Genomic DNA, 26786 nt, shown 5'->3' on the forward strand with positions numbered 1-26786 from the left:
TGAGAGTAGATTGATTTCGAATTATATTATGTCCGAAGCCTTTCTGAACCAGTTACGTGGTACGGCCGGTTTGCGAGGCCTCAAACGTCACCACATACGTCATCGACACGCGCCGCGATCCCCACTTCACAAAATACAATAAAACACAGCACTTCAGACATGTACGCATATTGAAAAACGACCCATACCGTGAAACACACTTCGCGGAAACATCCCCTTCATTTATCAACACACGCTTCGAAGCCTCGGAACATCACTAAAGGAAGCTGCATGTAGGTAAGTCCAAAAAAGAATGCATATACTGGTCAAACATTTGCAGAAATATCTTCAAAGTACTCTGTTCCATTGGTTTGATTCTTGCATCTGGACACTGGCAGCCTGACTGTCTAACTGCCAGAACATGCACCAGAGAGTGAAAAAGTTCAAATAACCTGGCTGCTATTCACATTTAGCATGTCCTGCTAATGCTAATTCTAATGCTCTGCAAACCGTTCTCAAAGCAGTGGACAATACCAGAAACACAACCTCGGCTTTCAACAAGCCGACCAGATGGATAAATAGAATGGAGCCTTATCCTTTTAGCTGTGTGTGAAACGTACTTCTGGGCCCTTTTCTTCCTCTTTTCTAACCTTGATGGACAGGTTTTGACCATCTTGTCACATTTTCCACAAAGGCTAGAGTTTTCTAAACTTCTTTCTGTAATTTTGCTGAAATCTTTTGTGATTTAAAAAGTTTGATGTTCAATATAAAATTTCTTTCCAGACTTATCTGGGTATCATTTGGCTTTTTGATAAAACTGTGAAGTGAAAACGTGATTTGATATGTTTAATGTACACACTATGCCGTATTTCAGAATTAGATCTTAAAATGGGACTTAGTTATGGTGAATATAAATACTTAATTACATTAAGAGTTTATGTTGTTTGAAGAGGAGTCATAGCATTATTATAAATACTTGTCGGTGATCCAGGAAAGTATCACAGGAGCAGTAGAAATGCACAGTTATCCTCAGTATCAGTGTCTGATGTCTCAGATTTACCCTCTGAAGCCCATTAAAAGACAGTCTGACTGTCCTCTGCAGAAGTGTTTTATGAAAGCTTCATTATTCAGTTTCCTTTACATATCCAATATTTTCTTTTATTCATGAATCAACAAGGACTGACCACATGATAAAAAGGTTGTGCATATCTTTACTCATAAAGTCCAGCTGCCCACATCTGGAGTTAAAATGCAGCTAAAATTATCTTTATTAGGAGGATCTGTGCAACTTTTAGCTCATACACAACAAAAGATCACTTTTTACTCTTCAACTGGATATATCAGTTTACCAGTTAAGATAATTTCAGAATCAAAATAAAGGAGATTGTAGGTTGTTTGGGTTGAAAAACATTTCAGAGTTTTATGGGTCTGAGAGTTTCCTTCATCTCAAACTTTAGGTTTCACTAAAGCAGCTTTCTGGAATGAATCACTGGACGAGCACTTCTGATGCCAGAAAAACACTCCTTTATATTTAGGTGATGGCCTCAGAATGGTCCACTTCATGTTGTTCTTCAGAGTGTCTCAGATCAGTCAGACAGCTCCTGCTGACGTGTTGTTTGCCACACAAAACTAGATCATTCCCCCACTGAACCATCACATCTTCTCAGTTTCAAGCCTCAGTCCAGACTGAAGCTTCCTGAGAACTGAACTGTTCAAAAATGGGCTTCAGAGTGTAAATGTGACAAAGCTGAGGTTAGTCTGTGTTACTTTCCTGGATCCCTGACAGCTTCTGGAAAGGAGAACAAATTTAGAAACAGAGAAAATCTGAACTTCAGTCTTTTGGATGATATTGGGACCCTTTCCTCAAACAATATCATTGTCTTAATGTAGTAAAATTATTTAATTTGATCGTGTTACACTGACTCAGATGATATTTATTGGATATTGCACACAGTGTGTGTCGTTCTACACAGTGTATTATTACATTTTTTTTCTGAATTTGATAAAAAAAAGCTACAAATATTTTGAACTGTGACCTTAGTTGGTCCTTGGTGTAGTTTAACATGCTGCTCACCACAGCTGGATCTTATTGTATGTACTGACAGTTGCAGACAGAGTCCATCAGTCGGAGGAGCAGGACCAGAATGGAGCAGCAGAACCAGGATCTGAACCCCTCCACCAGGAACAGAGCCGGTTCATCCTCTGGTTCCACCGGGCTACAGGTCAGTGTGGAGGACGCTAAAGACACGAGGACGAGTGTCGAGGCTCTGTGTGTCCTCTGCTCATTCTGCTTTTCCATCAAATGTAGAAAAAGTGTCAGTCAGCAAAGTGTTTCCAGGTTTCAGCTCCTCTCACTTATACAGATGTGCTTAGACCAGGGGTGGGCAATTCATTTTTACAAGGGGCCACATGAGAAATATGGTCAGAGGGCCACACCAACAATAACTTAAACTTGATTCTGCTCAACTTTCTCCCACTGTAAAATCTGCTAAATTATATATTTTGAATAGCTAGTACTTTTAATCAGAAAAATAAGAATAGTCTGTAAATATTTGTAGAAATAGGCTATGTTAAATTGTGGTGAATAGATCAAATAGGAAAATACTACTATTGAAGTAATAAATGAAAACAAAAATCAGTGCAATTAATTTTTTAACTTGGTAATCTTCACAAACAAAAAAAAAAGAAACATAATAACAACTTTATACAGAACCTATAACGTTTAATGTTTTTCATTTCATTCATTCACTTCAGTGAGAATAATCCAGTCTGTCTTGGGTTTGAACAAGGGCATTGAAATGTGGCTGACTGTCTGAGGTGGCTATGAGATGGACAGCTGAGAGGTACTCATCACTGATAGAGGATCTGTGTTTGGATTTGTTGAACTTCATCACTGAGAATGTCTGTTCACATACATACGTAGATCCAAAGAGGACAAGAATCTTCTGAGCATGCCTCCTCAGGTGAGGAAAGTTCTCCTCTTTGATGGAAGGGTAAAAATCCAGCAGTGAGACTGACCTGAAGTGCTCTGCCTGAAGTGTGTCAGACTGCAGGTCAATGAGTTCCATCTGAACATCACTGTCCACACTGCAGTTGAAGGGAGAAGAAACCATGTGCATTTCACTCTCAACTGTTTTGAAATCGCCTTGAAAACTCTCCATGCAGAGCTTCTAACATGGATGAGTTCTTGTGGAAGTAATCAGTTGGTCTTGTGGCTTCCTTTAGTGTTGGCGAGTGGGTGAGAATGTTTTTGTCCACTTGGCTTAAGAGAATCAGCAGCTTTCTCATGAAAGCCTTCACCGCACTGTACATTTCTTGCACAAAAGGCCCTTGCATTGCAGTTTAACATTTACTTAATTCATTAGTGCAGTCACATCCACATTAAATCTGAGGTCTGCCAGCCAGTCTTCATCTGAGAGGTGTGGGATGTCGTGTCCTTTCTTCACACAGAAATCCTGAATCTGGTCTCTCCTTGGTCTCTCCTCTTTGCCCAGGCTGAGCCACCTGACAGCGCAGCGATAGCTTATGTCACCAGGTTCAGTCTCATTTTCCTCCAAAAGTGCAACAAACTGTCTGTGATTTAAGGCTTTCACTCTGATGAAGTTAACTATTTTAGTCACAGCATCAACAACATGGTTCATTTTTAACACTGACTTATGCAACACAGCCTGATGTATAATACAATGCAAAAATGTCCATTTCTGCACAGGGTTAATTTCTGTCACTTTATTCTGCATTCTCTTTAAAAGTCAAACATTTTCCCTGTCAGACTTGGACAGCCGTCTGTTGTCACACCTGCCTGCTTGTCCCATTTCAGTCCTAACATGCATCTACCTCTGTGAATAAGTTACTTCAGCTGGTTGTCCCTTTGATTGATTGCATGGTTGCCAGCTTCTTCGTGATTTGAAAGTCTACGTAAGAAGATGAGTAGCTGGGAAGTGTCACGTACATCGCAGCTCTCATCCAAACCAGAGAAAACAAGTCCAAGTCGGCTGCTCTGTTCTTCAGCTGAAGCTCAAGTTTCCCACAACGTCCTCAACCCTCCTCGTTACTGTGTCAGGAGAGTGGCACCTTCTCAAATGTGCCCTTTTTCTCTGGGCATATAAGAGCAACAGTGTCCAATAAGCAGTCTTTAATAAACTCTCCATCAGAAAACACCTTTTTTTTTTCTTGCCGTGAGCTGACATCTTGAGGTTGACCTGGCTGAAGTGATTTTAGCAGTGCTCACTGTCAGTCACGGGAGACACGGGCACTGCGTATGTCCACATGGCAGTAATACGAATGGACTTTCGGAATAAAAGCAACACAGTAGTATTGCATGCACAGCTTTTTTAATTTACAATTGACCTTGCGTGGGCCGGACAGGGACACACAAAGGGCCGGATATAGCCCACGGGCCGTAGTTTGCCCAGGTGTGGCTTAGACTGAACATATACTGCAGGCTGAATGATCTGCTGGACGAAAATCAGCAGGCAGATTGTTATGGTGGGATGTTTTCTGGCTCTCGGTCTTAAGATTTGATATGTTCAGGAGCTCATCTTCATTGTTTGTGTTTGAAGTCTCTGGATTTCATGAATTGAACCTGGTGGTAGTACTTCTGGGTCTTTAATGGTTAGATGACAGGTTTGTCGAGCTCTTTACCTCAGTGTAAAGAGTTATTTAGAACGAAGCGAAAGTTGAGTTCAAACAGTGTTTCCCTGATGACTGTTGAGCTCAATGGCTGCAGACCTCTGGGTTGTAAGCTGGAACAAGGCTCGGTCTGTCCAGGTCCAGTTTGAATATGTTGGTTAGCTTTGAGAAATCTTTTATGTGAACTTCAAAAGGATTTAAATCTTCTTCCTCTCTGTCATTGCAGAAACATATAACCCAAGAGGTATCCAGATGGCACTGCTGTAAGCACTGTGGGGAAGTTTTCAAGACATCATCACATCTGAGGTATCATCAGAGGCTTCATACTGGAAAAAAACCTTATCGCTGTGACGAGTGTGGGGCCACTTACACTGCGTCATCTAGTCTAAAGATACACCAACGTATTCACACAGGAGAAAAACCTTACAGCTGTGGTCAATGTGGGGCGGCTTTCTCTCAGTTATTTAGTCTAAAGAGACATAAACGTATTCACACTGGAGAGAAACCATACAACTGTGGTCAGTGTGGGGCAGCTTTCACTCACTTGTCTAGTATAAAGATACACCAATGTATTCACACAGGAGAGAAACCTTACAGCTGTGGTCACTGTGGGACAGCTTTCTCTGCATTATCTAACCTAAAGAAACACACACTTATTCACACAGGAGAGAAACCATACAGCTGCAGTCAGTGTGAGGTAGCTTTCACTCAAGTATCTCATCTAAAAACACACCAACGTATTCACACAGGAAAGAAACCTTACAACTGTGGTCAGTGTGGGGCAGCTTTCTCTGCATTATCTTACCTAAAGAAACACTCACATATTCACACAGGAGAGAAACCTTACAGCTGTGGTCAATGTGGGGTAGCTTACACTCAATTATCTCATCTAAAAACACACCAACGTATTCACACAGGAGAGAAACCTTACAGCTGTGGTGAGTGTGGGGCAGCTTTCATTACATCTTCCCATCTTAAGACACACCAACGTATTCACACTGGCGAGAAACCTTACAGCTGTGGTCAATGTGGAACAGCTTTCGCAGTATTATGTAGTCTAAAGACACATCAACGTATTCACACAGGAGAGAAACCTTACAGCTGTGGTCACTGTGCAGCAGCTTTCACGACATTATCTAGTCTAAAGAGACACCGATGTACTCACACTGGAGATAAATGATTAGTTTAAATCAACAACATATTTTATGGCAGATAAAACATTCACCCGGGAGCAGCAACAGGAACTATCAATCAGAAGCCTTTCCTTTGTTCAGATTGAAAATGTTCTTTGTGGTTTACCACCTTCTCTTGTCAGGACTTTTGTTCTGAATGTTCTGTGGGTAGCACTTGTTTGAAGAACGATTGAAAGTGCTTAATAATTTATTGGGATTGTTTTCACTGTTTTAGCTGTTTTATCTGTTTGAACTTGTTTTAAACGTTCAAGACAAACATGACATCAATTGTGAGTTGATGGACAGAACAATATGCAATATGTTTGTAAGTAGAAACATGTTTTATTCTGTTATACTGAACATATGTTTTGTTTAGTTAAGGTTCACAAAGTAGCTTTGCACCAGCTGTGGATATTTATGTAAACATACAACATCTGTAGAAGCAATATATAATTTCATTTTGATGTGAGACATCCATCCATCCATCATCTGCCGCCTATCCGGGGGTCGGGTCGCGGGGGCAGCAGCTTGAGCAGAGAAACCCAGACGTCTCTATCCCCGGCCACTTCCTCCAGCTCTTCCGGGGGGACCCCGAGGCGTTCCCAGGCCAGCCGAGAGACATAGTCTCTCCAACGTGTCCTGGGTCTCCCCCGGGGTCTCCTCCCAGTGGGACGTGCCCGGAACACCTCCCCAGGGAGGCGCCCAGAGGGCATCCTAACCAGATGCCCGAGCCACCTCATCTGACTCCTCTCAATGCGGAGGAGCAGCGGTTCTACTCCGAGCCCCTCCCGGATGACTGAGCTTCTCACCCTATCTCTAAGGGAGAGACCAGACACCCTGCGGAGGAAACCCATTTCGGCCGCTTGTATTCGCGATCTTGTTCTTTCGGTCACTACCCACAACTCGTGACCATAGGTGAGGATGGGAACGTAGATTGACCAGTAAGTAGAGAGCTTCGCCTTCTGGCTCAGCTCCCTCTTCACAACGACGGGTCGGTGCAGAGCCCGCAACACTGCAGACGCCGCACCGATCTGCCCGTCAATCTCCCGCTCCATTCGTCCCTCACTCGTGAACAAGACCCCGAGATACTTGAACTCCTCCACTTGGGGAAGGATCTCATTCCCGACCCGGAGAGAGCATTCCACCCTTTTCCGGCTGAGAACCATGGTCTCGGATTTGGAGGTGCTGATTCTCATCCCAGCCGCTTCACACTCGGCTGCGAATCGCTCCAGTGAGAGCTGAAGGTCACGGCCTGACGACGCTAACAGAACCACATCATCTGCAAAAAGCAGTGACCCGATTCTGAGGTCGCCAAATCGGACACCCTCAACGCCCTGGCTCCGCCTAGAAATTCTGTCCATAAAAGTTAGGAACAGAATCGGTGACAAAGGGCAGCCCTGACGGAGTCCAACTCTCACCGGAAACGTATCCGACTTACTGCCGGCAATGCGGACCAAACTCTGACACCGGTCATACATATTGATGTGAGACACTCGTCTGTATTTCATTGGTCTGCATTTTATTAAAGGTCAGATGTCAACATTTCTCATGCTTTTCATGTTCTTGCTACAGAGATTTTTGAAGAAAATGTGTTTGGTTACAAGGGAAAGTTGACCCATATCATCTTTCCCATCCATCCATCCATCCATCCATCCATCCATCAATCATCAACAACAACAACAACCACAGGTGACTAGTATGGCTGCTACAAGCGACAGACATGGCAGTTCTGAAGCAAGTAGTCCGCTCCACCGGCCAAACCAATTCTCAATCATGCCAGTGAAGGGGTTGTTGATCCCGGAGTTCTCAGCCAGCTTTACTAAACGTGATCTTAGTCCCTCTAAGGCCTTGTTGATGCTGCCATCTGGGGAAGTGTTGTTAGGTAAAAAGGTGCAACAAAAATTCCAAACATTTTACACACCCCTCCTTTCTCTGCCAGCAACATATTCAAAGCAGTTCTATTTTGCCATGGCGTAAGGGAAATTGGACCTAATTATTCAGCAATGCCTTGTAGATGTAATTTATCCAGTCAACACGTATTTATTGTTTCCCACCAGAAAAGAAAAGATTCAAAACCTGAAGCAACTTGATTTTTAGCTTTGAAGTCATCTGGGACTCCTCAGAGCCAGTTCAAGGGAACTTTCATATCCTCATACAGACACCATAACAACTACAGGTTGGGCTTGGATGGGAGACCGCCTGGGAATACCAGGTGCTGTAAGCTTTTTAGCTTCTCCAGGCGCATCCAGTTGTGTATGTGGAGAGGAGCACTTGGGAGAGAACACACTCCTGGGATATGCAGGTGCTGATGGTCTGTGGTCATTTATTTTCTTCAGGATAGCTTCCCATGAAATGGAACGAAATTAGTTCAATATTTGGAATTGAAGCAATAAATGTCCAACAAACAACGGACCCTCTCAGGAGAGCATTGGGGAAAACCAGAACAGGACCTTTCCGACCCTATATGGGTCAATGTAAACAATGGTGACAGTTTGCCCTGACTCTGACTCAAGCCAGAGACAGCCGCTGCATGGACCTCTCAAAAGGATCTCACCCAGAATCACTTTTTAACTGAATCTTGAAACTGTATTAAATGTGCTTTATATCTTTGTACAAGTTCTTTCATGTTCTCAGTGATATCACAAGCTGCATTTTAATACCTTTTTCATAATCGTAGTGGAAGGTTACGAAAGAAGTAATTATTTTGGAAAATGACTAATCAGCTTATGGAGCCACATTGCCCCCGAGTGGTTCGTAGTACTGAATAGTTAAACCCAAAACTAAGTCAACAACTTGCATATGACATGTGACATTTATATGAAATAATGCAACTATTAACCAATTCTTCAGCTGTTTCTTATTGTATTCTGTGTTTAACGCAGGAAAATAACATTGGTTGTTCGTTATTCATACTTCATAACTCTACAGATATCCATCTGAATTTTGAGACTCATAACCATCATGTTATGTTATGTTGTTTTTGATGTCTTTATATCCTAAGTTTATGCTATCTCTTTACCCTTTATATCTTAACAAGTTATAGTGTTTTTAGAATCCTCTGAACAAATGTTTATGAGACGGAGGAATGCAGGAGGCACCCTCGTTGCAGGTCGCTTTACAAAACACGCCCAGGCAGACGTCACAACAGTTTCAGGCATACCATTGGCTAAATTATAGGGTAGGCCTACGCTCATGCCCCGCCTCCGCTCATCAAACTCCAGAAACTGCAAGGAAGAAGAGTGGATAGTTTTAAGATTGATGGAATAAGAGTGGCAGAGAGTCTTTGAAAATGGCAGGAGAGGAAGATGAGATGGAAGAAGAAGGTCCGAACAAAGACAGAAAGGGAAGAATGTGGTAGAAAGATACATTTTACATTTTTCTTTGTCCGTCATCCTGTCTCCTCTCTATAGCACGTTTTAAACTCTGCTGCTGTACAGCTCTTCACCTATTTTTGATCAGCAAAAGGAGCCAGCGTTCAGCTTGTCAACGTTTTTGTCAATCTTTGGTGAATTTAAGTTCACCTCATCAGAGTTGGTCAGCAACCAAAACCAACTCGACCCTTGGACAATTTTGTCATTATTTGCTGTGAATTCCGACATAACACCCCGTTCGACTTCCGAGCGACCAGAAGCGCTCCGACGCATGAAAGCGACCGGTCCAGTCCCTGAAAGTCAACCTCAACGAAGTCCGTGAGATGCGGAACCGAGAGAGACCCAGTGGGACCCGCTGGCGATTACCTGTGGTTCGGAGCTGACCTAACAGTAAGATCTGCCCTGTTCTTACATTTCAGACGGTATGCGGTGGGTGTCGAGAGAATTTGCTGTTAAAAATGATAAGTTAACCCAAGTTAATTTGGGTTTGAATTATTTGAATGATTCCCGTATCCATCCATCCCCTGCCCTTAGTTCTTTTCAATTCACTAAGTGTTTCTTATGTAATCATCCATATTCAAAGCATTTCTCCTGTTGTCTTAAGGTTCATGTCTTTGGTCATATCATTTTAATAAATGGTTCATATATATATTCATATGAGAACTTTCGGATAAATCCTTATATCTTATCACATCACGCGACGTATTTCCGCTATAAATAGATATTGTTGGTGCCTCGTGTACCAGCGATATATAATTTGGCTAAGTCAAAAACTAGGGGCTGCAGGGTGGTTAGCACCGTCACCTCACAGCAAGAGGGTTCTGGGTTCAATCTCCACCTGGGGCCTTTCTGTGTGGAGTTTTCATGTTCTCCCCGTGTATGCATTCTCTCCACCATCCAAAAACATGCATGTTAGGTTAATTGGTGACTCTAAATTGTCCTTAGGAGTGAGTGTGTGTTGTTTTGTCTCTATATGGACCTGTGATGGACTGGCCACCTGTCCAGGGTGTACCCTGCTTTTCACCCACTGACTGCTGGGATAGACTCCAGCGACCCAACTGATGGATTGACAGTATAGAAAATGGATGGATGGAAGTCTGAAACTAAATGAAAAACTGCAGCCCCAAATGAACATTGGCATGATGCCAATGTCAAATGCATAAGCAGTCCTGTTTCACTTTTTGGAACTTCTCTTTTCTCACAACAAAGTTAAATGTATGAGGATGAAAGCCAACAATGATGTGGGACATCTCAGCAGATCCAGGATCAGCAAACTGAGGTGTCTGGCAACAAATCAGCAGCTGAAGCTGATCAACTTCCTGATGTGTTACAGGGTGATCAGATGTTTCAACAAAATACATTAAATAACACCTGGAGCTGCATTACAGACAATAAGAGATGTGGAAGCAGCATCAAAGCTAAACAATGTGAACTTTAAACTTTGTTGGATGTGAAATGAAATGTGCTGAAAAGCAGGATTTCTACACACGTCAGTCATCATCATGATGTGAGTGCTCAGCTGCATAGAAACTGAAGAAGAAGCTCCACTTTAAGACTGTGTGATCCCAATGATCATGGTTTCCTCCCCTCTCAAACCTTCTCTGTCCAGAATGTGGACATTACTGTCCTCAAAAGAGTGTCCCTTCTCCTTGGGATGTAGGTACACTGCTGAGTCTTTCCCTGAAGAGGTGGCTCTCCTATGTTGTGCCATGCGCTTGTGAAGCTGTTGTTTGGCCTCTCCTATAAAGAGGTCTGCACAGTCTTTGCTGCACTGCATACACAACACCACCCAGTTTGTGTTTGGGTGTTTAATCCTTTGGGTGAACCAGTCTCTGTCTGAGGGTGTTCTTGTGTTCATTGAAATTAGTTGTATAAACTCAGTTCAGTGAGGCCTACAAGCTGTGAATAGTTGAAAGAGACTTTAGGTAATATTTCTGTATTACAGATTAAAATCAACCAAGATGTTCTGAGTCAAAATGAGCAGAACAAAGGCAGAGTTCAGTCTGAATGAACGGAACAGGAGCTTTAACCTCTTCTCCATCCATGTGAGCAGGATGAAGGCGCCCTCTTGTGTTAGTTTTCAGATTTCAGCTGTGAACCTGCAGGACAACATGAGAAAAGAGAGATTTAAACATCTGTAATATCACACTGTGTCAGTTTGTTCACAGGACTCACAACCTGTAACACTGATGCTGCTTTCAGGGAACTTCTTCCTATTATTGTTTGTTTTTTTGTAAACTTTAACTTTATCAATAAATGGCAGACCAAACAGCACAGTCACCTCCATCTGTGGTCTCCAAACACGACTGAAACTGAGGAGTCTGTTGGAAACTCCACTTTACTCTGACCCGCTCCACCCAAACTCGTACCTGTGACGATCCTTAAACAATACATGGAACAGAACAATGAGAGTTAAAGAGTTCTCAGCCCCACCACAAAACCTTTTCATTCATTTGGATGAAATCATCCTTTCTTCATCATATTCTCATTAATGATCAGAGCTGAGTCAGATTTCTTTGAAAAGTCCATCACTGACAGCAGCAGAAAGTGACTAAATATACTGAACATAATTCCAATGTTTTCAGTATTTTTAGCTTTTGCTACTTTCTATTTGTACTCCACTACATTCAGAGACTCTGTTGTACCTTTTAGTCCACTACATTCACATCTGATAACTTCAGCAGATTCAGACTAATACTAAAAAACATCATAAAGAACAGAACAGATCATAGAATATGATGTAAGATCACACACATCACCTTTAATCATTCCATAACACGTTATTCCAAAGTGTGACATTCTAACTTATTTATTCAATTTTTTACATTAAAGTATGTTTTCATATGAATATTTTTGTAGTTTAAGTAAAAATCAAAAGTAAATCTACAGTTTTTACCTGAAACAAAATCACTGTGGTTCTGATTCTGTAACTTATGTCCAAGAATTCTTCTTCCACTTCTTGTCTCTGAGAACAAATTACATCTCCTGTGATGACTGACATCATATAATGTTGTTACATTTAGCTTTGATTTGAATCACTTTGAGGTTTCATGTCGTTCTTTTTGTTTTCTGAGTTTCTTCCAACATCTCAGAACACTTTCAGAAACAAGTTTGAAGCGTTTGTGAGCAAACAGGTGAAACCCAGAATATGATCCTGAACCAAAGCAACTCTTCCAGCCACAGATGGATTTCAACAAATATCTCTGAAACAAAGCAGTTACTTGTTGCCGCCGTGTGTTGCCACCATGAGGGATGCTGGTAGTGTGACAGCCTCACTCCCATTTTCACAGAAGCACAATTCATGATCAGGATGAATCCACAATTTATTATTTACAGGAAAACATCCAGAATCAGAACATTTAGTTTCTGGGTTACCAAGTAGATCATTACTGAGAGTTTTCAAAGCAGCAGCAACATTTGATCTCTGAAACAGATCAAAGTAAGTTTAACTGCAGAATTATTTTCACATTTACAAAGTGATGAGATGTGAAAAGAATCTGTGATAAAGGAAGGTCTGCTGATTTCTCTGTTTGGCTCCATGAAGTGGAAGAGAAACAACAACAACATACAAACACATCAACACAAGGATTCAACTAACATTCAGAGCTCAGACAAGTTTAGATTTTCATGTGGAGAAATCTTTCTGTGGATAAAACTCAGCATTAGCAGTGACATCCTCCATGGCTGCACAAAAACAGGAAAAAGCAGCAAATGAACAACAGAACAGCAGCGCAGAGACATCATAGCAATGAACTCTCAGCAACAAACTGACTGAATACCTTTATTCCACTTCACACAACTCAGCTGTGGCTCCAGTCCATCCAATCCTAACTCCAGCATAGAGCGGCTGAGTGAATTCAATTAAATTCAATTTTATTTATATAGCGCCAAATTACAACAATTATCATCTCAAGGCACTTAAGTAATATAGTCCAATTCAAGCTAATTGGAATTCAAAACATTTTAATGATAATCCAATTAATTCATATAGAGCCAATTCAAAAAATAATATCCTAGCTAAGGAAACCAACAGATTGCACCGAAACTTGTCTTCAGTCCAATCTCCCGTCCTGAGCGTGCCTGAGATCTAGGGAAAAACTAGGGAGCCTGAGATCAATAGAAGCATTCTTAGTGAAGTGAAGAGCGTAAGAACTAAGAAATGACTGGAATGATGACTGGCATGACATCCCATATTACATGTGTTGTACCGAGTGAATCGGCTGAAAGGGAACTACCATTATCAATATACATGTTTAATTTCATGTACATTCAGTCTATTAATTACATTCAACATGGTACAATTCAGTTACAGTATAAGTTGGAAAATTAAGGATAAGACATACACACAGCCAGAACATTGGAAACAATGTATGAATACAGCTCCAATCACATTAAACTTAAATGTAGACCTGGTTGTGATCAACTCTGAAACACTTCCACCAAAAATCTGCTTATTTGGAAGCAAAGTTCAAAGTTTCACAAAGACATGCCTTTATGATAAGCCCAGACATAAAATGATGTGTTTGAACACTGTAACAGTTTGATCCAAAGCACTGAAGCAGCAGAGGTAAATACATGGAGTGATACAGCTCCAACAGCCTCCCACAGAATCAGACCAGTTTCTGGTGGACCATCACTTTTTGGAACAACACCGGTCCTCAGCCATTCGCTCCGATGCTGTCCTTCTGCCACCTGATTCAATTCAATTCAATTCATTTTTATTTATATAGCGCCAAATTACAACAATTGTCATCTCAAGGCACTTAAATAATATAGTCCATTTCAAGACAATTGGAATTCAATTCATTGTAATCATAATCCAATTCATTCATATAGAACCAATTCAAAAAATAATATCCTAGCTAAGGAAACCAACAGATTGCACTGAAGCTTGTCTTCAGTCCAATCTCCCGTCCTGAGCGTGCCTGTGGCGACTGTGGAAAGGAACAACTCCCTTTTAACAGGAAGAAACCTCTGGCAGAACCAGACTCAGGAAGGGTGACCATCCGCCTCGACCAGCTGGGGTTTGAGAAGCCAGAAAAGAGGGAAAAGAGGGGGGAAAAACACCATAACACCATTCAAAGGATACCTGTTGGAACAGGGAAACACAAGTTAATAACCAATAACTGTAACTTTAATCCCAATAACATGTTCATTCTGTTTTGTGCACTCCGCAAGGCCGTCCAGCTAATCAAGGTTCCTCAAGAGATAAAAACAAGGTAGCTTGCACAGTCTTCTCCTGTGTTCGGGTATAATACTGTGTGTTTTAGGCTTCGATCCTTTTGTCTTTAAGATGATTAACCTGACTTGGTTGAGTGAACTCTAGCGTGCTGTGCTTTTTACAGTGTTTCTATGGCACCCCAGCCACATAACGACCGTATTTCGAATTTAAATTGGGATTTTAACCCTCCTTTTTCATTTGATGATCTTCATCTGTGCTGCCATCCCTACGTGTTTCTGCGATAGCTGGTGAATGCTGACTATCTGTTCAGCACACTGCCCGGCTCCGCGCTGTTGCCTTGTTGCCTCTGTGCTCTGTAATGTGGGTCCGCAATGTCTTTGTGTGGTCTTTGCTGGTCTGGACTGCCCTGTCGCTCTTCCACCTACCCATGGGAGAACTAGGACCAGGACCAGTATTCGGTCGCTGAGCTTCTCAGACTCTGCTCACAACAGTCTGGATCTCCCTCACGGGCAAAGGACATCTCATCCAGGATATCCTAATTGACCATAAGTTTGAATGAGACTTGGCAAGTTCCTGGGGACTTTTCCCAGCTCAATGATTCTACTCCTTCGCTTTTTTTTTATTCTTGCAAACCTCGTGTCTCAGGTCGCGGAGGTGGTCTCGCGATACTCTACCACGCGAGGTGGAAGGCCCTACCAGTCTCTGTGCCATCCCTCTCCTCACTAGAATGCCTTGCTTGTCAAATTGCTGGACCCACCCCTATTATCATTGCCACAGTCTACCATCCCCCTAACCCTCACAAAGACTTTTTAAATGAATTCTCTGCCCTCCTCACCCACCTCTCCACTCTTTCACCTTATGTAATCCTGCTGGGGGATTTCAATATACATATGAACAACACTGCTCTTCCCCTCACCATAGACTTCTCTTCATCCCTCGACAGTCTTCGCTTCAAACAGTTCTCAGACTTCCCCACATACATTAAGGGGCACATACTTGACCTAATTTGCTGCTCTGGTCTCAACCCCTCCAACTGTACTGCTGATGAACTCCATATTACTGACCACTTCCTCTCTGCCTCTCCATTTCCAAACCACCCGATGTCATCTCTTTCTGCAATATCAAGGATATTAATCTGTACTCCCTCTCCTCCCACATTGCCACCTTGACTATGGACTCTTCTTCCATCCCTCATGACCTTGTCAACCAATATAACAATGGTCTTGCTAACATTCTCAATTCACTTTCTCCTGTTAAATCCCGCTCTGTTTTCTTTACTCGGTCTGCTCCCTGGTTCAGTCCTGATCTCCGTTTCATGAAGTCAAAAAATCGACAGCTTGAAAGACTCTATAGGAAATCTGGTCTCATCACCCACAAAGACATTTACACAGCTCAGCTCTGTCTTTACAAGGACTCCATTTCTCATGCTAAAACATAATATTACTCCTGACTTATTTGCTCTAGTGCAGGCAAAACCAAGACTCTTTTTTCAGTATATAATAGCATTTTTCAACCCCCTGACTCCCTACCCCCCCCCCCCCCCCACCTCTACTCCTCTGAAACCTGCAACTCTCTACTCCTGTTTTTCAACGAGAAGGTCAGCAAAATCCATCAGCACCTAGGCTCCTCTACCTTTCCCCTCCCCTCACCTGAACTTCTTCCGCTCTGTCAACCATTTTCAAACTTTGATCTCCCTCATCCTTCATTAATTTCGGACCTCATCAGCAAGTCCAAGCCTTCCTCTTGTCTTCTTGACCCCCTTCCCACAGTTCTGGTCAAATCCTGTCTCCCTTCTGTGCTCCCCCTCATATCTGCCATTATCCACTCCTCACTGTCCACTGGAATTGTTCCCGCTTTTTTAAAGTCTGCAGCTGTCAGTCCCTGTGTGAAAAAACCTGGTTCACATCCCAAAGACTTCTATAACCTTCGCCCCATTTCTCACTTTCCTTTAATTTCCAAAATCTTACAAAAACTGTTGCTTCTCAACTTCCCTCCAATCTCATCAATAACAGCCTTTACAAACAATTTCCATTCCCACCACAGTACAGAAACAGCCCTCATAAAGATCATGAACAACCTCCTCATGGCATCTCGGTTTCATCTCCATTCTCATCCTCCTCGATCTGAGTGCGGCCTTTGACAACATTTCCCACCTCATCCTCCTCAATAGACTCTCCTCCTTAGGCACCATCAGCACCTCCCTGCACTGGTTTCACTCCTATCTCACAGGCCGCACTCACTTCATACAGCTCAAATCCTTCTCCTCTCAGCCCTCCCTTCAGGTTCTTACTTCAGGTGTTCCCCAGGGCTCTGTCCTGGGGCCCCTCCTCTTCATCATCTACCTCCTCCCACTTGGAAATATTTTCAGGAAGTTTACATTTTCACTGCTTCACAGATGACACCCAGCTCTATTTGCCCAGTAAACCTGACGGCACTCTCACTCCCTCCTCCCTCACCCACTGCCTCTCTTGAGATTAAATCCTGGTTCACCTCAAACTTCCTTAAACCCAACAGTGATAAAAATGAACTCCTCCTAGTTGGCACCAAATCCACCCCATCCAAATTTGACAGTTTCTCCCTCACCATAGACAGCTCCATAGTGTCCCCCTCCCCCCAGATTAAGAGTCTGGGTGTCATCCTCGACAGCACACTTTCTTTCCACTCTCACATCAATAACATTATCTGGTCTGCATATTTCCATTTACGCAACATTAATCGCCTCCACTCCTCTCTCACTCCTCACACCACTCGTCACCTCCTGCATAGATTATTGCAACTCACTCCTTTTCAGTGCCCCTCACAAATCCCTTCATAAGCATCAATTGGTTCAAAACTCTGCAGTCCGCATCATTACCAGAACCCCTTTTTTTCACCATATCACCCCCATCCCCCAGCAGCTTCACTGGCTCAGATTCAGAGTTACATTTAAGATCCTTCTCCATACATTCGAGGCCATCCGCAACCTTGCCCCTCATATCTGTCTGATCTCCTCTCCATCACCACTCCCTCTCACTCCCTCAGGTCTCCCTCCCTCCACCTCTTTGTGCCCGTCTCAGCACCATGGGGAGCAGATCTTTCAGTTGCTATGCTCCCAAACTCTGGAATTCATTCGCACTAGACATCCGCAACATTGACTCTTTACCCCTCTTCAAATCAAAACTCAACACTCATCTGTTCCAAGCTGCATTATCCCTCCAGCCTCATTGACTTCTTTAACTTGTATCATCTTATTTATTGTGTTTTTAATATGTTCTTAAGTGTCCTTGAGTGTCAAGAAAGGCACTCTTTTAAATAAAATGTACTATTATCATTTTTACAAGACGACATGCACTGAAACTGTAAGTCAGAGCTACACTTTCACACAGGTGCTCTGTGTTGAAGTCTTGCTTTCTCTTGTACAAGAACTATTCAATAAACCTTCCCGAGTGCTTTTCACCTTAACAATGCTTAGATAATACTCATAATTTTTTCCACCACAATATTTAGTTAGAATTTAGTAACATTTAATGTTTACTGTCAAAGCAACGCTCATAAAAATAATCCATCCACATTTGAAGCAAAAACATCCCCTTATCTTATTTTTTGGTGATATACAGTTTTGTTAATGTCTATTTCATGATCTAAAAACATATTTTCTAATGATGCATGAGTGCATATTCCAAAAGAAAAAAATTATAAGAGATTAACAAAATGCACAGACATGAGTCAATGTCACATCAAATGAAAAAGGGTTTTCAGATGGACCTAGTTTCATGTAAAAAATGCATATAAACTGAGATTATTTCATTTGTGCAGTGAATTACAAGTTGCCCATTTTTAATCTCTTCCTGTCAAGCGTGACATGAAATTTGTAACTTTGCTCAGACATTTGTGTAATTTTGTTGCAGCTGATCTGAAGAGAAAATGCACAATACATTAAATACATCAGCAGGTGGCTGCAGCACCTGGATTCAAAGAAAAGAAACATCAAAAGGAAGGACAGCTGCTTGTTTTCAACCAGAAGGTGAAACGTACAGCAATGAATCTTCATAGAACTAATCATTTGTTTTGTATTTTCATGATGAATGAAGAATTCTCTTTTGCTGAGAGTTGGCCAAACATCTCTCACAATATTTTGCTGGAATTTTCTTTTCAGCTTTTTTTCTTGTTGTCTTTTTTTAAACTGTATTTGAACAGTCCTCAATAACTGCCTGTTACCCTCCATATCAAAATATAAGATATATAAAAAGGGATTTTTTTTACAACGTGTCCTCTTTAAAAATTAAAAAATATATTTAAAAATTACAGTATCCTAACATTGCATGGAGAAGAACATCTAAAAACATTGAAGAAATCTAACCTAAGAATTTCCAGTTTCCAGTGTAGACTCTGTAGTCCCTCAGACAGCCTTCACCGAAAACACATCCGACTTACTACCGGCAAAGTGGATCAGACTCTGACACCGGTCATAAAAAGACCTAACAGCCCCTGTCAAGGGGTTCAGAACTCCATACTCCCGGAGCACCTCCCACAGGACTCCCTGAGGGACATGTTTGAACGCCTTCTCCAAGTCCACAAAACACATGTAGACTGGTTGGCCATGCACCCTCTAGGACCCTGCTGAGGGTGTGGAGCTGGTCCATTGTTCCACAGCCAGGACAAAAAACCAAAAGGCTCCTCCTGAATCCGAGATCTGACTATCTGACGGATCCTCCTCTCCAGTATCCCTGAATTGGTGCGTAAGCACAAACAACAGTTAGGAGCCCTCCCCCCAGTTGAACGTGGAGGGAGGCTATCCTCTCGTCCACCGGGGTAAACCCCAATGTACAGGCACACAACCAGGTGGCAATGATTATGCCCATACCTGCTCTACGCATCTCGCCACAGGCAACCCCAGAGTGGAAGAGGGTCCAACCCCTCTCAAGGAGACTGGTTCCAGAGCCCAAGCCATGCGTCGAAGTGAGTCTGACTAGCCAGAGCCATGACCGGGCCCCATGGCACTCGCTGCCAGCTCCAGGGGGAGGCTCCAATGACCCGCATCCAGTCAAAATGTTATCCAAATGTCTTCTTCATCATGGGGGGTCTTGTGAGCTGCTCTTTGTCTGGTCTTTAATCTAGGATCTGTTTGCCTTGGGTTATCCTACCACGGGCTTAAAGCCCCGGACAACATAGCTCCCAGAATCATTAGTACATGCAAACCTCTCCACAATTATAGGGCCCAATATTATTACAGAAATATGTGTCTTTACCTTCTTGTGCTAATGGGCCAGACAACAAACACAGCTGAGAAGAAAGTGTAAGATCTAATTTTTGAAAATGTTCCAACATCTTCCTGCAGGCTTCCTCTCCTTTTCTTCTTGCATCATCGATGAATCTTCGTGCCTTTTCTGCTCTGGTCTGGTTCTCCTCGATTATTGCTTCTTTCACTGAAGACACCATCTACTAAGAGGGCATCAAGCAGCTGCTTGAAGATTTCTGCTGGCATCCTCGTCACAAACTCCATTCGTATTCTGTTGAGTTCGCTCTCTGCAAGATGTCATAGACACAAATCTCACATAAACTTTGGTCTTTTCAGTAAATGTTCTGGAAATTTAAAAAGAATGTGTCTAAATCGTGACGAGGGATTCATGTACATTTTGAAAATTGACAGTCAGTGATGAACGATTTCATGAACCTAGCTTTCATTGGGCTTTTGTTGATAAGTTGATATCATATACCTGTGGGGCTAAGGGAAGATGAGATCGGTTTGTGTGGAAGATTTCCCAAGAAGTGTTTCTTCCTAATACCACACACTCAAACCAAGTGAGCAAATGGGACCAGAGTGTTAATGGAAACAATATCTTAATGATATAAAAGGATGAAAATCAAGGTATTTAAAAAATTTGGGTACATTTGTTTGGAGCAAGAAGAGTGCTTGTGATTTTATGAACCTTCCAGGCTGTCAGAGTCATTGCTGTTGTCTGTGCTTCAGAACAACAATATCTTGATCAGTAATGGTTTGTTCTATATTCAACCAGATGGTTTTTGATGAGTGGATCTGTTTGAAGATAAATTAAAGCTAATGCTAAAAAGTAGTGATGAGAATCTAAATTATTTTCAAAATAAACACAATTACAAATAAAACTCTTTTAGATTTTTGTTTCCAAAACCAAAATGAAAACTTGTATACTTTGTGAAAAGTTTATATCTATCTGCCATTAATATCCTGACAGCTGCACATCAAGCTCTGAACTTGATGACAGTGACCAAAATAATGTAGAGATTCAATGACCAAATCAAAGTTAATTTTAATCTGACGTATATACTCTCTGATATAAAGGCTGATGTGTTAGATCAGATATCAGCAGGATAGAACAGGCTCCTTTACTTGTTACTTGTTATTCTGGACAAGACATCACCTAAAAACTCATTTATACATTATGTTCAATGATGGTATCACACCAATGGCAGCCTGCAGAGATCTTTAAATTAAAGGAGTTTGAATTACATAAGACTGTAATAAGGCACTTATCGCTACGGAAAAAACATGTTTTTCCTTACATATCAGAGTTGTGACTGACAGGTGACCTGTGGGGTGTTGTACCCTGCCTCTTGCCCACTGCTGCAGTTGTATTAAGGGTTTATAACGTAGTTAAAGAGTCTAACAGTCATTGCTAACTGAAGGCTTAAGGAAGCACACAGAAAAAGCCGGAGCTGTGATTGGTCAGTTTGAACGTCATGTGTCTCTGCCTCACTGATGTATCCATGCAGAAACTAGTGGACTCCTACCTGCTGAAGGTGGTGGAGCTGCCTGGGTTGGTGGGTCCTCCAGGTGCTCCACAGATGTCTCCATCTTTGCTCTAAAAGAGAAAAAGAAGTTTCAAAGTTCTCTATAATGCAAAAAAAAAAAAAAAACTAATGCAAAAGTAAATAACTAGGACTGAATTGAAAATTTGTGGCCAAAGCTGAATAAAACCCAAACGCTTTGCTGAATACCAGTTTTTCATTATTTTTTTAGTAATAAGAGTGTGTGTGAAGAAGCTTTTAAATATTTCACTGTAAATGAAAAAAAGAAATGGTTCCATGAAACTAATCTCAGTACATTTCAGCTTCAGTTTACTTCAGAAGCTGTCTTTAATGAGCTGAATGCAGTCCAGACTATAGTCTTGGCACGACTGGTGGTTCATATTCAGTTCGAAGTCTGGATGTGATTGCAGGTGCTGGTTCAGATACAGACCCAAGTAGTGTTTTGGGCTCATATTTAGCACAAGCTTCAGGATGTGAGCCAGGTTTAGTTTCAGAGGAAGCTTCAGAAGGCCAATAATTAGGTTTGTTTTTAGGAACTGGTTCTTCAGGTTCAGTTATAGGTGTAGTTAACAGCGAGATGGACAAAAAGAAAGAGAAGTGTTTGTGGGTTAGAAAAATATGAAGCTCGATGTAGAGATTCTTCCTGATCTTTAACACAATACTAAACTGTTTTTACTGTGAATAAAGGTGGTTTGGTTATGTGAGTGCCGAGCTCTGACATGGAGAAGAGTCATGGACAGTTAGAGATGGTCATCTCACCTCTGAGCTTTGCTCTGGCTCTCATGTTCCCCACACAGAGTGGTTTTAGTGTCCTCACACTGATCCATGCTGCTGAATTCACATCAGCTCACACACACTTTCAACCTTCATCTGCAGAGGAAACACAAATCATTCATCTGCACATCAACTCAAATCCTCCTTTCCATCATTTGGGCTGTAAAAAGATCAGCTGCTGTACTTCCATCAGTCCTATAGATGGAGACATTGAGCAGCACAGACGTCATGATCCTGATGATAATTAAATATTTCTGACTGACACACACTGATTATCTGAACCTGCATCATGATGATAAATCTGATATCTGAAACACTCTGATGGGCTGAATGTAGAACTGAACTGTACATGAACAGCTACACTGTAGATAAGTAGCAGCAGGACTCCAGAAATCCATCCTGCAGGATCACTGCAGACTGTCAGGAACCACCAGGGGGCGCTCACTGCTCTCTGTTAAATATTATTCACCCACTGATGAGTCCACACGATCACACACAGAGGCTCCAGACACACCTGAATTATGATCCATAAAACAGATTGAGTGTCAGAGTCCAACAGGATCAGAGTCCAGGATTAATCTGGATCTCATATCAGGACTCAGAGTTTTATTGTGAGTGTTCAGAGAGAAGTGATGAACAGAGTGTGTGTGAACAGCACATTCCAGTCAGAGTTCCTCTGTTGGAGGAGAAAACAGCAGCAGACTATAATGAAAGTTGGAAACATTTCATGTTGGTAACAAGCTGCAGCTCCTCATAAACACACGCTGATTGTTGCTGTTTACTCTCAGCTCACATGACTTGTCTTATCAGCAGAGGTAATGTCTCTCTGCTCAGAGACTTTGTTAAATTAATCACAGTGTCACTTACTCTGCTTCTTCCATGAACTTCATGCACTTCTTCCCTCTGCAGCTCTCTGCTGTCTATACCAGGTCTGTGTAGAAGAAGAGGAAATCCTCTGCTGCTTCTGCGACATCCTTCCTCTGTGTCTGCAGGCTGCCGTCACTCTGCAAACCATAAAAGAGTCTTAAAGTGATCAGAGGTCAGCTGCTGTCTAATAATGTTACCTAATGGAAGCATGTATAAAGTAAAAATAATTGGTCCAAGCACAGAACCCTGAGGAACTCCATGACTTATTCCAATGTGTGAGTAAGATTCTTCATTTACAAGAACAAACTGGAATCTATCAGATAAATATGACTTAAACCAGCCTAATACACTTCCTTTAATCCCAATAACATGTTCAAGTCTCTGTAACAGAATACTGTGATCGATCGTATCAAATGCAGCACTGAGATGCAACAGGACAAGTACAGAAACAAGTCCGCTATCAGAGGCTAAGAGGAGATCATTGGTAACTTTCACCAGTGCTGTTTCTGTGCTATGATGCACTCTGAATCCTGACTGAAACTCTTCAAACAGATTATTTCTATGTAAATGATCACAAAGTTGAAATGCAACTATTTTTTCAAGAACTTTAGACAAAAAAGGGAGATTGAATATAGGTCGATAATTAGACAACACTTCTGAATCAAGTGTAGGTTTTTTAAGTAAAGGTTTAATTACAGCAACCTTAAAAGTCTGAGGTACATATCCTATCAACAAAGACCGATTGATCAAATCCAATATGGAAGTGTCAATTAAGGGGAAAGCCTCCTTGAACAGTCTGGTTGGGACTGGGTCTAACATAGAAGTTGATGGTTTAGAAGAGACTATTGCTGTTGTTAGCTCAGAGAGATCAACTGGGCAGAAGCCATCTAAATACAAATCAGGTTCTAAAGATAATCTTCTCTCTGATAGAAACAATTTCATTGATGAAGAATCTCATGAAATCATTACTGGACTCTTTGTCAGCCTGGCTACAGTGCTGAAAAGAAACCTGGGATTATTCTTATTCTCTTCTATCAATGATGAATAATAAGCAGTTCTAGCTTTACGAAGGGCTTTCTTATACGTTATTAAACTATCTTTCCAGACTAACTGAGACTCTTCTGAATTAGAGGAACGCCACTGTCTGTCCAGCTTTCTTGCAGTCTGCTTTAACGCACGCAGCTGTGAATTATACCAAGGAGCCAACCTCTTCTGACTGATTACCTTCCTTTTCAGAGGGGCAACATTGTCCAGTGTTGTACGCATTGAAGCTGTAGTGCTGTCAACAAGAGAGTCAAGTTCTACTGGAGTAAAATTTAGGTAGCCGTCCTCTGTCATATCTGCACATGGCAGTGCAGAAAAGGATGATGAAATCAACTCTTTAAATCTGGTTACAGCATTCTCTGAGAGACACCTTCTATGTGTAAAATTCTTCTCAGAAGCCATATAGTCAAGTAATGTAAACAGAAGATGTTAATGTTTTTAAAGCCAAACTAAAGATCACCTTTCTCACATGGATTATATTGGAATTTATATTCCTTTTACTTCTTGTCACACCTTTTTACCTTGTTGTGATTATTTTGAGATGCTGCAGCTTTTAGATTTTTTTTTTTTTTAATTGTTTGAGCTGCAAAGTGAAACGACATTTGACGGACGAGGACTCAAAATCCACAACTCAAGGAATGTATGTAAAAAAAAAGGGTTTATCTAAAAAAAAAAAGTACTAAAGACACTCACAGGGACGATAAGCCAACACATAAATTACAACGAAGATTATCTTAATCTTAAATAATTTGACGGACATGGGTGGACGGATATTGGGTGCTATTCATATTTAGCATGTCCTGCTAATGCTCTGCAAACCGTTGTACTCAAAGCAGTGCACAATACCAGAAACACAACCTCAGCCATTGTCAGGTACCAGAGGGATTCAGGACGCAGATGCAGGGTCGTGTGGTTCAAGATGGTTTTATTTAAATAACCAAACACAACAGATCACGGCACTGCAGGGCGATCTCCCGGCAGCGCAAAAGAAACTGGCTATAAAACGCCTAAGCGCTCTCCTCCGTACCAATGATGGAGAAGGAGCGCGGCTATGAAATTTAATTTCAATTTTATTTATATAGCGCCAGATTACAATAATTGTCATCTCAAGGCACTTAAGTAATATAGTCCAATTCAAGCCAATTTGAATTCAATTCATTGTAATCATAATCCAATTAATTCATATAGAGCCAATTCAAAAATTAATATCCTAGCTAAGGAAACCAACAGATTGCACCGAAACTTGTCTTCAGTCCAATATCCCGTCCTGAGCGTGCCTGTGGCGACTCCCTTTTAACAGGAAGAAACCTCTGGCAGAACCAGACTCAGGAAGGGTGGCCATCTGCCTCGACCAGCTGGGGTTTGAGAAGCCAGAAAAGAGGGAAAAGAGGGGGGACAAACACCATAACGCCATTCAAAGGATACCTGTTGGAACAGGGAAACACAAGTTAATAACCACAATAATGTCACATGTACATAAAATCAATTGAGAAATTAAACAGGGGGAAAAAGAGAGCAAAGTGAGGAACGGTGTGACAGATGAGGTCCCCCAGCAGTCTAAACCTATAGCAGCTTACCTATGGGATGTTTCAGGATTACCTGAGCCATCCCTAACTATAAGCTTTATCAAAAAGGAAAGTTTTAAGCCTAATCTTAAAAGTGGAAAGGGTGTCTGCTTCCCGGATATTTACTGGCAGCTTATTCCACAGAGAGGGGCCTGATAACTGAAGGCTCTACCTCCCATTCTACTTTTAGAAACTCTGGGAACAACAAGTAAACCTGCAGTTTGGGAGCGAAGTGCTCTGTTAGGATAATATCTTACAATGAGGTATTTTAAGATATGATGGATCTCAGTCATTAAGAGCTTTATACGTGATGAGAAGAATCTTAAATTCTATTCTGAATTTAACAGAATTTTAAATATTTTTAACTTTGACCTAGTGTGGTTTAACATGCTGCACGCTACAGCTGAATCTTATTGTATGTACTGACAGTTGCAGACAGAGTCCATCAGTCGGAGGATCAGGACCAGGATGGAGCAGTAGAACCAGAATCCGAATCCCTCCACCAGGAACAGAGCCGGCTCATCCTCTGGTTCCACCGGGCTGCAGGTCAGTGTGGAGGAGGCGAAAGACACGAGGAAGAGTGTTGAGGCGTATTCTCCACTCATTCTGCTTTTCCATCAAAGGTGTCAGCAAAGTGTTTCCTGGTTTCATCTCCTCGCTCTGAGCAGCAGATACAGATGTGCTTAGACTGAACATGTGCTGCAGGCTGAATGATCTGCTGGAAGAAAATCAGTGGGCAGATTGTTGTGGTGGGATGTTTTCTTACTCTGAGTCTTCAGATTTGAGAGGTTCAGGAGCTAATCTTCATTATTTGCGTTCAAAGTCTCTGGATTACTTGAATTAAAGCTGCTGGTGGTAATGTTTCTTGGTCTTTAATGGTTAGATGACGGTTTGTAGATCTCTCTCTACCTCAGAGTAAAGAGTTGTTTTAGAGAGAAACAAAGGTTGAGTTAAAACAGACAGTTTCCCTGATGGCTGTTGAGCTTAATGGCTGCAGACCTCTGGGTTGTAAGCTGGAACAAAGGGTTAGTGTAAAGAATATCATGTATTACCAACACTGTTACTTTTATTCATTTAAACCAGGGGTGCCCAACCTTGTTTGACCTAAGATCTACTTTTCAAGTTCAGCAACCACCCGAGATCTACCAGTCCAGTGTCAATACCGCAAACCCATACCCATCATTTCCAACCTGCAGTAACTAACCTCAGAAAATTTTTTCTTGTTGTCACACAACCACTACACATCACATCAAAACCCCTCCCTCTCTCAAACACACACGCACACAAATAAGTTGATCCAAAAAGAGCTGTCAGGTTCAAGGCACAACTTCTGAGTCTGGGATACTTTTCCTCCACCAGTAGTTTCCAGAACACTACATGCTCTCCAGGTTGATCTAAAAAAGTGATTTGACTTTGGCAGCAATGTCATCAACATCAA

At 41.8% G+C, this 26786-nt stretch overlaps 3 protein-coding genes and 1 pseudogene across 7 annotated transcripts in view; 2 read left to right on the forward strand and 2 right to left on the reverse strand.

The window, feature by feature from the left end:
* Positions 1 to 22013, reverse strand: part of LOC140290166 (protein NLRC3-like) — a 362014-nt gene extending 340001 nt beyond the window's left edge. The window contains exon 1 of the mRNA XM_072379328.1: positions 21956 to 22013. The gene's annotated coding sequence lies outside the window, so the exon portion shown is untranslated. The remainder of the gene's footprint in view (positions 1 to 21955) is intronic.
* LOC140290202 (NLR family CARD domain-containing protein 3-like) overlaps positions 1 to 26786 on the forward strand; it is a 556114-nt gene that overhangs the window by 314891 nt on the left and 214437 nt on the right. The gene's annotated exons all lie outside the window — the stretch shown is intronic.
* LOC140290486 (uncharacterized) lies at positions 148 to 6576 on the forward strand. Its single transcript, XM_072379352.1, has 3 exons — positions 148 to 276; positions 2085 to 2201; positions 4835 to 6576. The coding sequence occupies exons 2-3, from the start codon at positions 2124 to 2126 to the stop codon at positions 5786 to 5788; spliced, it is 1032 nt and encodes a 343-aa protein (XP_072235453.1). The 5' UTR covers positions 148 to 276; positions 2085 to 2123; the 3' UTR covers positions 5789 to 6576.
* LOC140296062 (general transcription factor II-I repeat domain-containing protein 2A-like) lies at positions 3062 to 4411 on the reverse strand (annotated as a pseudogene).

The sequence above is a fragment of the Leuresthes tenuis genome, unplaced genomic scaffold (genome assembly GCF_036924035.1).
Source record: "Leuresthes tenuis unplaced genomic scaffold, fLeuTen1.0.hap1 SCAF_1, whole genome shotgun sequence".
Taxonomy (NCBI): domain Eukaryota; kingdom Metazoa; phylum Chordata; class Actinopteri; order Atheriniformes; family Atherinopsidae; genus Leuresthes; species Leuresthes tenuis.

What these genes read in the sequence shown, in the direction of transcription:
- LOC140290486 (XM_072379352.1), top strand. Translation starts at nt 2,124, where the DNA reads ATGGAGCAGCAGAACCAGGATCTGAACCCCTCCACCAGGAACAGAGCC. An exon ending in CTGGTTCCACCGGGCTACAG is followed by an intron (nt 2,202 to 4,834) that starts GTCAGTGTGGAG and finishes CTGTCATTGCAG; the next exon opens with AAACATATAACCCAAGAGGT.